Source organism: Neophocaena asiaeorientalis, unplaced genomic scaffold (genome assembly GCF_003031525.2).
Source record: "Neophocaena asiaeorientalis asiaeorientalis breed wild unplaced genomic scaffold, Neophocaena_asiaeorientalis_V1.1 scaffold505, whole genome shotgun sequence".
Taxonomy (NCBI): domain Eukaryota; kingdom Metazoa; phylum Chordata; class Mammalia; order Artiodactyla; family Phocoenidae; genus Neophocaena; species Neophocaena asiaeorientalis.
In genome coordinates, this window is record NW_020174704.1 from 199,873 (window position 1) to 216,590 (window position 16,718).

The 16,718-nt window shown below is 33.4% G+C and overlaps 1 protein-coding gene across 1 annotated transcript in view; it reads left to right on the forward strand.

The window, feature by feature from the left end:
* ASCC3 (activating signal cointegrator 1 complex subunit 3) overlaps window positions 1-16,718 on the forward strand; it is a 306,848-nt gene that overhangs the window by 187,925 nt on the left and 102,205 nt on the right. Inside the window, exons 22-29 of the mRNA XM_024759314.1 lie at window positions 2,137-2,235; window positions 3,206-3,374; window positions 6,473-6,693; window positions 8,007-8,092; window positions 10,127-10,293; window positions 10,406-10,551; window positions 10,677-10,797; window positions 12,997-13,139. Coding sequence (XP_024615082.1) covers window positions 2,137-2,235; window positions 3,206-3,374; window positions 6,473-6,693; window positions 8,007-8,092; window positions 10,127-10,293; window positions 10,406-10,551; window positions 10,677-10,797; window positions 12,997-13,139 — 1,152 coding nt within the window. The remainder of the gene's footprint in view (window positions 1-2,136; window positions 2,236-3,205; window positions 3,375-6,472; window positions 6,694-8,006; window positions 8,093-10,126; window positions 10,294-10,405; window positions 10,552-10,676; window positions 10,798-12,996; window positions 13,140-16,718) is intronic.

Below are 16,718 nucleotides of genomic sequence, written 5' to 3' on the forward strand. Positions count from 1 at the left end.
ATTTTTCTCTATGTGATCTTCATTTTTTCCAGCTCTTCTTACTCTGTCATTTTAACCTACTCAAAATTCAAGATTCTTCATGCTAAAAGGGCCCTTTTAAAATCCTGAGGTTTCTCAAACTATCATTCTCTTCTTTACCATTAGACTTGTAGAAAGAGTAATCTGCATTTTCCTCCTGGTCACCTGTTTCCTGCTGAGACTACTTCTTCAGTGATCACCGAAGACTGACTGATTGCCATAATAAATGACTTTTCCTTAGTTATTTTCTTTACTTCTCTGAACATTCAGTCCTATACATTGTCCTTGAAAATGTCCTTCTTTGGCTCCCATCACTTTTCTGTTTCTGTTTTTACCCCTACTTCTGTTCTTTCTTCCAGACCTTAGCTGTTACTATATACTCTGGATCCTCTTCTTATTCAGTCAGTAATTCTTAAGGTCTGTCTTTGCACCAGTTACTGAGCAAAGAGTACAGTAGAAAAGAGATTGTACATACAGGCAAGTACGTGTCAGTCCTTTCATTCAAGAAGCCAGTGGGGGAAGACAAGTAAATCAGTTCTAGTTAAGTGTAAGTAAATATCTTCTGCATTACCTGACATTGGTACATCTTTAAAGTGAATGCATTTTATTCTGTGATGTTACACAACCATAGTCCTAACCCAAATCTACCATTGATCTTAAAGTGTCCTTAAAGTGTCCTAACCATTCATTCCTTCAGTTTCCTCATCTGTAAACATGTATAATAATAATAATTATCTTTCTCCTAGAATTTCTGTGAGGACAAGATGATACAAAATTTTATTTAATATCTTTATAAATATAGAATTTTACATAAAGTATAAAATTACAAGTAGCCATAAACTCATTTCAAGTTTTTATATTTTCAAATGCATAAAAGTTTTATGTTTTTTCATCCTGTTTTCTTGTATCAAGATCCATAATAGGAATTCCCTGGCGGTCCAGTGGTTAGGGCTCCGCGCTTCCACTGTTGGGTGCCCAGGTTTAACCCCTGGTCGGGGAACTAAGATCCCATGAGCCACCCAGTGCGGCCAAAAATAAAATAAAATAAAAAGGATCCATAAAAAGTCTCCCACAATTTGGTTTAACTCATTGTTAGAATGGAGTACTTAATTGTTCATAGTTGCTTCTATCAGTTAGAATGCTGTTGGCTGCAAGAATAGCAAATATGACTTGTCTCAAACTGACTTAAGCAGAAGAAGATATATCATCTTACATAATATGATAGGTCCACAGGTAGAATAGGCCCTGAAGATGATTGAGTCTTCTGTTTAATGATACTCTTCCAGACCCAGGATCTTTCCATCTTTTTGCTCTGCTGATATTGTTGGCTACTTCCCAAATGTTTTCATGCTTCCTTGTTCACATTTAACAGAGAGAGGGAAAAATACCCCACCTGCAGCAGCCCAGAGCATGGGCCAGAACACCTTTTCTTAAGCCTAACTGGGCCGGTATTGGGCACATGCCTACCCCTCACCACAACCTGTTGTAAGGGGGATACCATAAGCTGATTAGTGTATGCTAACCAAAATTATCCTGGGAGGTGGCGTTACCTTCTGAGTTACATGAGAGAGGTGTGAGTACTAAACAAGACTAGGCTTTATTAGGAATAAAAAAAGAAAGAGCAATGAGTATACAAAATACAGTATATCTATCCAATGGAATATTATTTGTTAATAAGAAGGAATGAAGGACTGATGCATGCTATGACATGAACAAAAACATTATGGTAAGTGAAAGAAGCCAATCTCAAAATCATTTCATATATATGATTCCATTTATATGAAGTGTTCCAAAAAGGCAAATCTATAGAGAAAGAAAGTAGATTGTGGTTGTCCAGGGTTGGAGGTTGGGAGGATGAGGGATAGATAGGTAGGGTACAAGGTTTCTTTGGGGGATGATAAAAATGTCCTAAAATTAGATTATGAAGATGGTCACAAAACTTTGTAAATGTATTAAAACTATTGAACTGTATACTTTAAATGAGTAAACTTTGTTATGTAAATTACATATCAATAAATCTGTTAAAAAGAGAGAGAGGAATGGGTGCTGGGAATACAAACAACAGTATCCCTTACTCGAATTACGGTATATAGTATTAGGATACTATTTTTCTTCCAGGTCCATGGGACAGTAGGAGAACCCTGGTGGATTTGGGTAGAAGATCCTACAAATGATCATATTTATCATTCAGAGAATTTCCTAGTTCTAAAAAAACAGGTAAATATGTATATATGGCTCTATCCTTATTATGTTGCTGTCATTAGGAAGAAAATGTAAACTAAATACTTTCTATTTTTACTTATTTCTCTATAATTTCATAGTGCAATTAAAGCTTTATGTATTATTTTTTATGTTTCTGTTTGGTTTTAAAAGAAAATAGTAATTAAATGTTATAGTATTCATATATTCAAAGTGATTTTCATTTGAGAAATTTAATTATAATCTTTCTAATGGTTTAAGGCATGTCTTCCAGAGGGGTGGGTGGGATAAATAATATTTTTAAAAATTAAATAAATAAAAATTAATAACTTTAAGTGTTCCATAAGCACAGTACTAAAGAATATTGAATCACATTGTATAAAAGATATTGTTTTTTAAATTCTCTATAAATTTCAAGAGAAAGACTCAATTTGATGAAAGCTGTCTTTAACTGTGATGCTTCATTCCTAATTTCTCTTTTTATCAAAGAGAAAGCAAGCTAGCTTTAGGCTTGAGTGGACACCCATAGAATTTTATAGCCATATTTTATTTTCATTGCATTTGTGTTCATGATTATCTTCTATTTATGTCAAGTGTTCTGTTATTCCACTTATGGTAGTCAAAGAATTTAAAGAAAACTATTGAGTAAATAATCTGGTAAAAATTAATGAAGTAAAGTACTTGAATGAATGAATTTTGGAAAATTCTGGTAATGAGTCAAGTTGATAACCTGTTAATACATGATGATATGCATATGTAAATAATATAAACTGAGTGTATGTTTTTCCTTCTGTAATATCACGTATCCTCAGAAGGGAACCACCTACAAGTTTCTGAAGTATCTGAATATCTCAGCTATTTAGAAATCCAAGATTTTTTTTTATCTTTAGTACATACTGCTATAGATACGATTGTTTTTACAAGAGACTAATAAAGCCTTTATGCTACTAGAATAGCCGTATTCATTTTAGACTTTATTTCACATTAGGTCATTAGTAAAGAAGCTCAACTGCTGGTGTTTACAATCCCTATTTTTGAGCCTTTGCCTTCTCAATATTACATCCGAGCAGTGTCTGATCGATGGTTAGGAGCTGAGGCTGTATGTATTATTAACTTTCAACATCTGATTCTACCAGAGAGACATCCTCCCCATACAGGTAACATATGGAATAGTAACTTGAATCATTGATTTTTCCAAAATTGTCGTTTTAGCTCATGTTGAAAAGTGTCTATGCTTTAAAGTTGCCTGAATCTGAATAAAAATCCAACCTATTTGTCAATACAGTTTGAAAAGAGACTTTTCAAAATCAGATCAAATGGCAGGCCTTAATATTTATTTTATTTGAGATCCAAAAACATTAAGACTAGTTCAATTTTTATAATCTAACAAGCATGAGACTCACTGTTTCTGTATTACTATGCCTTGATCTCTATTTTTACATTATAATTTCTCCACATCTCCTTCCTTTTTCATTGCAAGTGTTGTCATTTTATCTGTGCTCTCTGTGAAACTTTTGAGATATCCTTTTTTCCTTGCATTTATTACTGTTAAACTTACTTTTAGTATGTTAATTTAATTAAAGTGAATTGTAGGGTTTTTTCCTTCATATAGTGTGCTTCTACACCAAAAAGTGCTAATACTAAGGAGTCAGGTTATGGTATTACTACAGAATGGATTCACGTATACTTCGAGTCAGTTTGTGTCTTACAAACAACATATACTCTTTATATTGGTTCTTTTCTTCCACACTAACATTATAAAAGGGTATGCGGTGATCTGCAGTATCATGTAGCAGTGTTTTTCATTGTTTTCAGTGTTTGATAGTTGACAAAAATCCATTTTAAATTTTTATAACATGATTGAGTGCCTTTCTATTTTGACTTGTTAAAGAAGCAAATTTTCATGAATAAATATTTATAATGATACTTTTAAGTGGCCTATAAAATATTCTATTTCAAAAATATCTTGAGGCTAATCTATTAACTAATTAGTATATTAAGTTTATTTCTTCTCATTGAGAATTCATAATGGATGAGTGAAGATTTCGAGAGACCCTTAATTTATAGCAAAATGAAAGTCAATTTCTCTTTTCCATATAAGTCTTCCGAAGACAAATTCTTTGTTTTTTCAAAATAAAAATAGTAGTTTTTACTGCTTTCAGTGAACACATTATTTGACAATCTTTTGGGAAAGTGAAGTAGGCATTAATGGGACTTTAATCTTTGTCATTTTTGTACTTTGTTCATTATCTTAACATATCTTAAAGAGAGATACTTTAAAATACAGCTTAATACCACTTTGATATCTTGACAGAGCAAAACTAAAAAATTGTCAACCTAGAAAAATAATGTGATTGCAGTATCTACTAATCTACTCATTGAATAGGACCTTTCTGGTTTTCTTTTATCAAATATGCTTTGTGATATCTGGAATCTCAAAATAAAATACATAAAAATGTTTGGTGCTTTCATTTAAAACGTATGCTACCAACATCACTGCTGGGTCTCTCTGGCTGCAGTACTTGATTTTAACATGTGTTAACATTATATTTTAATGCTCATTTAATCACTTCTTTGTTGAGTGGCCAAGCACGTCACCTTATTTATATAATTGGCTGATTTTCTGACTACATTTTTAAAAGAAATAAATGTACCACCATGACATACCAATTGATATTAAAAATGCATGATGTGGGACTTCCCTGGTGGCGGAGTGGTTGAAAATCCACCTGCCAATGCAGGGGACACGGGTTCGAGCCCTGGTCTGGGAAGATCCCACATGCCGCGTAGCAACTAAGCCCACGCACCACAACTACTGAGGCTGCACTCTAGAGCCTGCGAACCACAACTACTGAGCCCGCGTGCCACAACTATTGAAGCCTGCATGCCTAGAGCCCGTGCTCCACAACAAGGGAAGCCACTGCAGTGAGAAGCCCGCGCACCGCAATGAAGAGTAGCCCCTGCTCGCCGCAACTAGAGAAAGCCCACGCACAGCAATGAAAACCCAACGCAGCCATAAATTAATTAATTTTTTTTTTAAATGCATGATGTAACCTCAATGATGGCTAGTTCTGTTTGGCTCCAAGTATACATATAGGCATCTCACTGAGCTCAAATCAGTCAGGAAAATGTCTTCATCTTTCACAGAAGTAAAGCATCTTAATTTAGCATTGTCAATAAATGCCAAAATATTTATTTTTTTTAGTCTTTATTAAGAATATGTCTATGCTTTGATTAGCATTGCAAGTTAAGACTTCCTCCCTTCTTGATTTTCAGTGCTACAAAAAATATAGGATATTGTAATCTGGTATAAGAAACATACAGTTCTCAATTACCTGTGTAATAGAGTAGAGCAATGGAGCAATGATAATATTTTAAAATTAGCTTTTTTACTTTTAAATACATTTTCTGAGGAGAGAATTCTGCATACTTTCCCATCTGAAACTGTATGATGAAGATCTAACTCAAGATACAAACCACCATGTCCCCTTACTGATTTTTTTTCCCTTCTTACTCAAACTTCAAATGAGTAGAGTCATCTTCCAGGAAGTAATCCTGAGAGTAGCCAACTGATACCTTTCTGGATTATACGAAAATGAAATGACTATCAAGTTCAAGGGTATCTAGGTATAAGTTTATTTCTCGAAATCATTTTTATTTTCTAATCTCCTAGACCTCTAGTCTACATAATGGTTTACAATTAAATCTAGTTTCTTTCAATGTTTTCCCAGCACAGTTCTTATTTACCCAGTCAGGCTATGATTTAAAACTCCCACCCAAGTTTCTTCTTGGAATTATTTTAAGTTCATACTAGTTTGCGTTGGCTAGAACAGCAGTTCACGTGACCATTCTGTTTTGTCAGTTGTCTAACAGATGAACAGTAACTTGTTATTAGTAACCATTCTACTACTGAAGTTTGCAAATGGTTTTCCTTCTTCTACAGATTGGTATAGATTTAGTTTTCTTCTAAAACATGCATATTTTCATTTACCTGTCATTCAAATCACTTTCCTGATTGGAAGAGAAAGATGTATCATTAGCACTGTCTTAGAGGTAGCTACCCCAGAAAAGTTTCCGACATGTCAATATTATAAATGTCATAATGGAAAAAAAGATTGATAACTAGTATGTAAGAATTTGTTAATCCTTTTTTCCCTCTAAAGAATTGAGGATTATTATAATTTATTTCTAAGAGACAGTATTCAATATTGTGCATATTTTCCAGTTATTGTATGTACCTGTTGAATCTTTTCAGAATTACTGGATCTTCAGCCTTTACCAATCACAGCTTTGGGATGTGAAGCATATGAAGCACTATACAATTTTAGCCACTTTAACCCTGTGCAGACACAAATATTTCATACGCTGTATCACACAGACTGTAATGTCCTACTTGGAGCGCCCACTGGATCAGGAAAGACTGTTGCAGCTGAATTAGCCATTTTCAGAGTCTTCAACAGGTACCCTACTTCAAAGGTCAGTTGGAAACAATCACATGCTTACATTCAATTAGAAAGCATAGTTTATAATCTGTAAACTAGCCAGTTCTAAACATACTGGCAGGACTCGATGAATAGATTTGTCACTCTTGGTGAATTTTCCAGGGGAGCTCAGATCAGTATTAGAATAACTGGCCACAAGAAAATTTATATTAAAACTTTGGAGTCCTTTAGTTAGATTTCTAATGTACATATCGATGCTCACATGTCCTTTCCTCATCGTAAGATACCTAATTCATAGCCATATTTTTAAGAAATATAATGATTCATAATCATTAATCATAATCAAATCCTTTGGCTATGAAGGAAATGCTAATACTTTAACATATACAACTTGATTACACAAGGAAATACAGAGGCAGCTTTTATTCCCCGTTTCTCCAAATGGCCATGATATCATTAATGTAAAATAATGTGGCAAGTCAAGTAAGTGTTGATTTTAAGCTTTCTTGAAATATGACGTACTCTCACTTTAGAAACATGATTTTCCAAGAAAGCTAACATTTCCAAGAAATGTTTTAACTTCCTTTTTCAGTGATTTCCAGTTAGTAGCTGTTCTTCCCTACTTAGCTTTACATTTTCCTACTCCTCAGTTTATTATGTGGCGAGTGATTCATTAGGAGGCATACTAACACAACTGTAGAGCTCTGTTCTAAGTTTGAAACATTTTATAAAGGAAAGAATTTTTTTTCAGTGAATAATCTGTATGTAAGTTTGGATTATTAAAGATCGGGAGGGGGGGTTGTTTATTTTTGTTTTTTAAAAGGTAGAACACCTAAAATGTATGACTGGCATTGGTGTCTTCCATAAAATATGCATTAAAATTTAAACAACCAGATTATTTATCTTTAGAATTTCAAAATTAGTAACTTTTTTCATGAAAGAATTATAACTCAGGTAACTCTTGATCATAAAAACTTCTATTTTCAGTAGAACCTTAATTTTCTCTAGGTAATGTATTATCTCATAGTTTTTTTAAAATTTTTCACCTTATGTTAAAAGATAATTTCATTATAAACTACCTAAAGAAAATACAAATGGCGCTTTTAAAAAAATACTTAAAATGTTCTATGTCAGTATTTTTATGATGTGCTATATTCATATCTTACTGTGGATAAAGTGTTGTTTAAGTTAATGACTTTTTTCTGTTAATTTAAAATTTTAAGTCTTTCGTTATTAAAAGATACAGTTTTTAAACGACAGTTATATTTTGATGAATTTTATCGAGTTTAGCTTTATTTGAAAATGATGTCACTATCTTCATGAGATCTTTTTGCACCCCCATTTTAGGCAGTATATATTGCACCCTTAAAAGCCCTAGTACGTGAAAGAATGGATGATTGGAAAGTTAGAATAGAAGAAAAACTTGGTAAAAAGTAAGTTCTTACTTTTTCAGATGATATGCATTGAATAATCTAAAAGGATCAACCAGTAAAAGATTTGCATAAAACTGTTGAATGCTTTTACAGTGATTTTCATAGTCTTTTTATTTAAAGGTATGGTAGTTAAAATATTATCAATATTCTCATTTGTTTTAAGATTGCAAGTAAATTAAGGGCTTTCATTTTTCACTTTTATTTGGCAAGTTAATTTTCTCAAAATGTCTAGACTCAAAAGCAAAAGCAAAATAAGATACATCTCTTTATTTTTCTTTCATATCTTTCAGGGTAACTTCCAAAAACCACTTAGAAGGCATTTTGCATATAAATAATTTACCAAAAATTTAAAAATCATTGAGGAACATGACTTAAAAAAATTTTACTGTTGACAAGGTTATTTATTATCGTACTGTTTTTAATAGCAAGATTGCATTCTAACCTGAGTGACCAATAAAGCATCACTAAATGAATTATGGCACATTCACACAATGCAAAATATTGTATTACTCTATTAAAAAATGAACTCTATATACTGAAGAAATGATCTTCAGAGATAGTTAAAAAAATGTTTTTAAGTTAAGTACCCCTCTTTTGTTTTTAAAAAATGGTAAAGAATATAAATATGTGGTTCTTTTAGAATGAGAACTGGGTGACTGGAGAATATCCATGTTACAGAGACTATTTACTATATATTTTTTGAACCATGTGAATGTATTACCTAGAATGTAAAAAAAATGAATAAAACTAAGTAAAAGTTTTGGGAATGCTATACTTGGAGGAACTAATCTTGACCTTTTTCTGTTTTTCGAATCAAAACACATATAAAAATGACAGTGATTTCCTAAAATTTGGAGTTAGCCTTCAGATTTCTGTCTTTCTCACTCTAAATCTGATATCCTCTCAGAATGGGGTGGCACATATTTGCCCCAGGTTATCTTGTTTGTGTCCCAATATGTTTGAATTTGCCTATAATATCTACAAAATTTCAAGCTAAGAAAAGAAATGAAGCTCACACATAATCATATTCTTGGTCTGTTTTTTTTTTAAACATCTTTATTGGAGTATAATTGCTTTTTACTGGTGTGTTGCTTTCTGCTTTATAACAAAGTGAATCAGTTATACATATACATATACCCCCATATCTCCTCCCTCTTGCATCTCCCTCCCTCCCACCCTCTAGGTGGTCACAAAGCAACTAGCTGATCTCCCTATGCTATACGGCTGCTTCCCACTAACTGTTTTACATTTGGTAGTGTATATATGTCCATGCCACTCTCTTACTTTGTCCCAGCTTACCCTTCCCCCTCCCCATATCCTCAAGTCCATTCTCTAGTAGGTCTGCGACTTTATTCCCATCTTGCTCCTAGGTTCTTCATGACCTTTTTTTTGTTTGTTTTTAGATTCCACATATATATGTGTTAGCATACGGTATTTCTTTTTTGCTTTCTGACTTACTTTACTCTGTATGACAAACTCTAGGTCCGTCCACCTTACTAGAAATAACTCAATTTCGTTTCTTTTTCTGGCTGAATAATATTCCATTGTATATATGTGCCACATCTTCTTTATCCATTCATCTATGGATGGACACTTAGGTTGCTGTCATGTCCAGGCTATTGTAAAATCATATTCTTAATGAATGTCTCCTTTTGTCTTAATAAGTTAACACTTTCCCTCATTAGAAAGGTGTTTATTCCAACATATGGAGGAGGTATGAGTTCAACTCTATAAAATCACATAGGGCAGAGACTTTGTAAACATAATAAAAGCAAAGTTTGATATCCTTGCATGTCTGCATAAAAGTTAGATTTCAATGATTTGCTTTTATACATTCTTCATTTTATGGAAGGAAATCATCTTAGAATTATTAAGAAACATCTGTTTTGGACTCAAGTCAGAAAATTTCAGAAATCAAAGGGAGATAAAGTAGTTTTAAGCATAATAAAATTATATTTTGAAAGACATATTTTTGCTTTTCCAAGCTCATGTGTTACCTGAAAAATTAAAGGGATCATTTTTATTCTTCTCCAGAGTTATTGAACTAACAGGGGATGTAACTCCTGATATGAAATCCATTTCCAAGGCTGACCTTATCGTCACCACACCAGAGAAGTGGGATGGAATCAGCAGAAGCTGGCAGAATAGGAACTATGTAAAGCAAGTCACTATTCTCATCATAGATGAGATCCATCTGCTAGGTGGGTGCCACTATATCTGAGTCCAGTTTACAAACTTCGACTCTTCATACTTGCAGCAGCCAGCATCAGAACTTCTGTTAAATGATTAACATACATTATTCCTATTTCTTAGGGGAGGAAAGAGGCCCTGTTCTAGAAGTCATTGTATCTCGAACGAATTTCATCTCATCTCACACAGAAAAGCCTGTTAGAATAGTTGGACTATCTACTGCATTGGCTAACGCCAGAGACCTTGCTGACTGGCTCAACATTCGTCAGGTATGTGGAAGACTGATAAATTAGGCATTTAATAGTATGGCTCAAGGCTATATTAAGGAGGTTACTATAACACTATAAACTAAAGTATAAAAACTGGAAAGGTTTCTCTCTCATTTTTACTCTAGATGGGCTTGTTCAACTTCCGACCATCAGTGCGTCCAGTTCCACTGGAAGTTCACATTCAGGGTTTCCCAGGTCAACATTACTGTCCTCGTATGGCTAGTATGAATAAGCCTACATTTCAGGGTAAGCTTCAGATTCTTGGAATGAAATACCAACCATTTTGTATGGTAGCCTTTAAATGCATTCTAAATGATGTGGGTTTCTTTGAAAGGGTGGTACTGCTCCAACTTCTACAAATATCTAAAACTATTTACCTTAACTGTTAAGGAGTATAAATATATTTTGAATTAACTATTGACAATTAGATTTCATAAGTGATAATGTCTTTGTAGTAGAATAAATGTATGTAACTTTTTAAAATAATCAAATTAGTCTTAAAAATAATTTATTACGGTACCATGGTAGTAGCTTGAGTAAATGATAAATAGAGGGTACATGTTTTAAAAACTCACATAATATTGATTTTTATCAGAAATCATCTTAAAAATTTCAGTACTTTTTTTGGCAATGCATCTGTTTATATGTTTTGTTTTTTGTTTTTCCCTTTCTAACAAATTAGGCAAGCAAGAAAGATTTGAGAGTAACACTCCTATCTTACTAAAACATGTTTTCATGTTTAGGCTGCATAAGGAATATTTATTATATCAATTAAAAATAACCTCCAAAATAAATTCCCTAACGTGAACCGCTGTTGATTGTGAGGTGACAGTTGTGAGGTGACTTTTTAGCTGCTGTAATTAGCCTTATGACAGAAGCAAAGTATTGATTGTGAACTAGAGACCAATCTTGGCTGTTCAGATTATTTACACCTCCACAGAAGCATTGTACAAAATCACTAATGAACAATAAATCTGTCGTGAGCTGTTCAGCCACACCTGTTCTTGCAGCAGCAAAAATCCATTAAATGTTGAGGTTTTAAAAAGAGGCAAATTCATTCATGGTTATGTGTACAAATGATACCAATATTGTACTAATATGTGTATTTTAAACATTGTATCTCTAATATGATTTATCAAAGCATTACCATTTGTATTCTATAAATTCTGATAAACTGTGTGTTCATTTTTCATAGTATGTATTGTAGATTGCTTATATTTATTTAAGGAATGGCTGATTGCAAACCAGTGATTGAAATGAAGCATTTTGTGTTATGTAAATCAATAGTAAATAACCTATACCTGCACTTCTCTAGATATGGCATAAGTACAGTAGCTGTCCTTGTAAACTATTTATTATACCTGTAGTGGATCACTGTATTTCTTTCAGTTTAGATTTACGATTTTGTGATAGCTTTATTTCTCACTCTTAGGGTATAAATATAGTCAAAGTCCTGTCAACATTTCCATTTATGAACCTTGTTTTTTAGCCCATAAAAAGAAATTCTGCAGTTCACATTTCAAACAAGAAATTACAAGGAGGTTGAACTTCTTATATAAAATAAAAGTTTTTACTAACTCTGTTTTAAGAGACCTGTGTACACCTAAGTATAAATTCTACTTGTGCCATCTTATCAGCATTTTGGAGCCTATGCATAGCAAAGAAACCTCAACTCCAATTAGGTCAAATGATTTATGTGGCTCTTTAAGTAATATTTTCAGTCTTATTACCCAGTTTTCAAATTACTCATCTTCTGTGTGTCTACTCCCTATGTTTCGTCACTCAGATATAGATTCAAGCGTGGTATTCTTTTGAGCTCTCTTCTGCATTCTCTTATCTTCCCTCTTGAAATCTTACACATATGTTTTTAGAAAAAAACAGAAGGAAGACATTCTTCTGACTTATTTCTGACTAATTTATTGATACAAACTCTCTAAATTTTTCTATCTACTGGCAACAGGACAAAAATAAAAGGAATTTTTTGTGGCTTTTCTTCACCACCCGCCCCAGGACTTGACTCTCTCTTCAGACCTCAGGACCGATTAACTGTGGAATATCACTGCTCAGGCAAGCAGAAGCACAACTCAGAAATAGGAAACCCCCCTAAGATTTAGTATCCATATACAGCTATTAATGGAGAGTCGGCTTTTAAGTCTCCTTCCTTGGCAGTTCAGAACAGAACCGGGAGTCGAGATAGTTGAGTCTTCCCTGTCCTAGGCAGAATACTCCCCTGAGCAGAGCCAGCTACCTTTCCTTTCCTATCATTTCTCCAATATGCTGTCAGATCCAGGTAGTAGCTCAAATAATGCTATACTTCATGACCAAATCATGAATTCAATTAAGTCATTTACACCATTAGTTTTCATGTGTCCATTTGATGTCCTGATGAAATTCGGATTCTGGTATAAGTGGCTTACCATTGTATTTTCCACAACTTTTCAACAGCAATTAGAAGCCATTCTCCAGCCAAACCGGTTCTGATATTTGTCTCATCAAGACGTCAAACCCGTCTTACTGCTTTGGAATTGATAGCCTTTCTGGCTACTGAAGAAGATCCAAAGCAGTGGTTGAATATGGATGAAAGAGAGGTAAGCAGCATATTTTATTTCTACATCTTTTACATGTCAAATTAGTTTGTATTGTAGTATAATGGAAATTACGCATATAAGTATGTTTAGTTTTAATCTATATTAAAAGTTTCGTATAACATTACAGAAATGTGGGGAAAAGATAGAGAAAATGCATAAATACTGCCACCTTAAAACTATTAATATTTTCATGGATTTTCTTCCAGTATTTTTCCACTAAATATTTTTTTTACATCATATTTATTCCTGTATTTTTCCCTTTAACATCATCACCTATGCATATTTTAATATTCAGCTAAGATTTCTCTAATATTTGAGTGTTCACTGCCCTCATGGAACTTATAATCAATTTTGGAAAATTAACTTTTTATAAACTATATAACGTGATCATTTTTGAAAATTTAGAAAACACTGATAAGTATGTGAAAATTAAAAACCTGTTGTTATCCTTTAACTAAGTAATAACCGTCATTAAATTCTTTTATGTCTACCTAATAATATTCTATTACGTGGCTATTCCATTGTATTTTTCTCCTATAATTAAATAGTTATGCATCTTTATTATTATAGGTTTTTCTTTGTTAGAATTATTTCCTCAGTATAAAGTTCTAAATTTAAAATCAGTGGGTCGGATAATGTGGACGTTCTTATAGCTTTTCGTATACACTGATAATTACTTTCCAAAAGGGCAATAGTAATTGTGGTTATCACTATTGATGTATGAATTGTCAGCAGTATATGAGAGTAACAGTTTCACTACATCCTCATTTGTTGTAATTTACTGTTATACATAAAATGTTTCTTGTTGCTTTAGTGTTTATGTGTGCCTTAATTTTTTTGTGGTCGAACATTTTTTTAATATATATTTGTTTAATTTTTTTCTTTTTTGTCCCTTCATTCCTTTGGGCTTTTATCTGTTGCAGCAGAGCGATTTTTCTTATAGATTTGTGTGGGAGCCTTACCAAATTAAAATACCACATACACACACACACACACACACTCCCCTAAAACTATACAAGCTTACCTTGGAGATATTGTAGATTGGGTTCCAAACCATTGCAATAAAGCAAACCTTGCAATAAAGCAAATCACACGAAATTTTTGGTTTCCTAGATCGTAACAAAAGTTATATTTGCACTATACTATAGTCAGTTAAGAGTGCAATAGCATTATGTCTTAAAAGAATGTACATACCTTAATGTAAAAAGACTGTATTGCTAAAAAATGCTAACCATCATCTGAGCTTTCAGTAGTCGTAGTAGTGACATCAAAGATCACTGATCACAGCTCATTGTAGCAAATATAATAATGATGAAAAAGTTTGAAACATTGAGAGAACTTCCAAAACGTGACACAGAGACATGAAGTGAGCAAATGTTGTTGAAAAAATGGTGTTCATAGACTTGCTCAATGTAGAGTTGCCAGAAACCTTCAATTTGTAGAAAAACACAATATCTGCAAAACACAATAAAATGAGGTATGCCTTATGATGTCACTTTTTTCCATGTATATGTATTGATTATATATACGTATTAATCTTTCATCTACTTTATTAGTAAACTTTGGTAGTTCACTGAATGTCATTTATCTTAGTTGTTTTTTCGAATAGCAGTTTTTGCATTTTATGTGATACAATCTGTTTATATGGGCTTTGTGATTCCTTCTAATACTTCTAAACGTAGATATACCTCCTCCCCTCCATAGATTTGTAGACAGTGATTTTTCTTTTCTAATACTTTTCCAGTTTTTTTAAATATGCTCCTAGTTGGAGTTATGATGAAAAAATAGTTGATATCGGTAATAAAACTGTTGCATTGTCCTCCTTCTCCCTGCACACCTCCCCTTTCTCATCTCACGCAGCCTGAAGAACAGTAAACATGCTGCTTCTAGCCCACTAGTGTCAGTGTCAACAGTCACATATTTCTCCCCTTCCACATCTCACGACTCATTTAGGGTTAGTACCCCTGTTGGATGGTACTGTGTATATTATGGTCATACATTAACTAATATTAGTTAACTAATAATAGTTAATATTTCAAAGCGTTCTTGCATATGACCAACCACAGATGACCCCAAAATTAGCTTCATATAAAAAGTATCACATGACTCCATGAAGTAGAGTGAAAGTTATCATTTTATCTTTTAAGTTTCATCATTAGTTCCTTACTGTGACTTGTAGGCATATACAAGGTGTATAACTCAAGATCATTTAAAATCAAAATAATTTTGTTAAAAGTTCCTTGTCCTGTGTTATTTAATTATTGTGCCCAAATAGTCACCCTGTTTTGTCTAAACAGTATCTTGAAGGCAAATGCTGAAAAATAGTTGTATGGAATATTGACAGTTTAGTTTATGTGCAGCATCTATCTAGGCTTAGTTTTGTTTTTTGTTTTTGTTTTTGTTTTCTTCTTGTGTCTTATCCCTAACAGTGTTCCTAATGGAGACTTTTCTTAGAAGTCAAGGTGCAAGGTACCTACTTATTGAATCCATTTTAGGATGTTTGCTTATATATATAAGAGCTGTGCCTTTAGCACATATGTGACTCACATGAACCTCAAATGTGAACCTCATGTGCTCTCCCCAACTATAGTACAACTCTACTATTCTTTATTTTTTTATTTTAAGGTATGAGACCTAAGGAATTCTGGACAGCTCAGCCATTATATAGAACTACCTCTCTGTTTTGTTTTGTTTCGTTTTTATTTAACCCAAGAATCTATCACCAAGGCTCATTAGAAACCATAGAATTTACTTGCATGGTTTCTGCTGTTTCATAGACTTTCACTGCTAAGATAGGACAGTTAGAAATTGCCATTTCTGCACATTTTGTTTCACTAAGCCCATCTCAAGAATAAGACAACCCAGGCTTTGTTTTTATTCCTGCCTCTAAAAGCAATCACCTTTAAAATCAAAATTTCTGAGGGTTTATAACCAATTATTATGCAAATTCATTCTAATTATACCAAAACCTCCTATAAAGCAGGTGTTTCCGTGCGTTGTTGAATCCCCTAAATAATTAAATTAGGAGGACTTTTCAGCACTTTAATTTTGTAAGAGTTATTTTCTGTAATATCCAGGGCTAGACACTTGGTGACAATTCCTATTGCTGCTCCTTGGACAGTGTCAGGTTGGTGTTCTGTGGTAGGTCATGAGTACTCTGGTTAGGACTCTAGTGTTGACAACTTGATCATTCAAGGAGGCAGAGTAAGCATGGGAGCAGTTATCCTGGCAGCTGTGAAGCAGGGTGCTTGTGGAAGAGGGTTGCATCAAAGTCATTCTGAAACTGAATGGTGTGAAGTCAGAAAGTGTCCCTAGATGTGGAGGTGGGAGGGGAGAGGTTCAGTGGGGGAGTAAAGAAAGCCAGGGCAAATCTGAAGAGGCTGGAGAAAGAGAATGTGACCAAGGAAGAATGTATGTGTTGTATTTTGTTTCTTAGCAAAGACAAAAGGAGTTGTCCATCTAACTTTTTAACCCAGTAAAATCTCTTTACTTTACCTAAAGTAAAGTATTAGGAAGCAGATCCTCTTCAAGTGGATCACTGATATGAAATCATACTGCAGAATGAGAAAACCCCAAAAG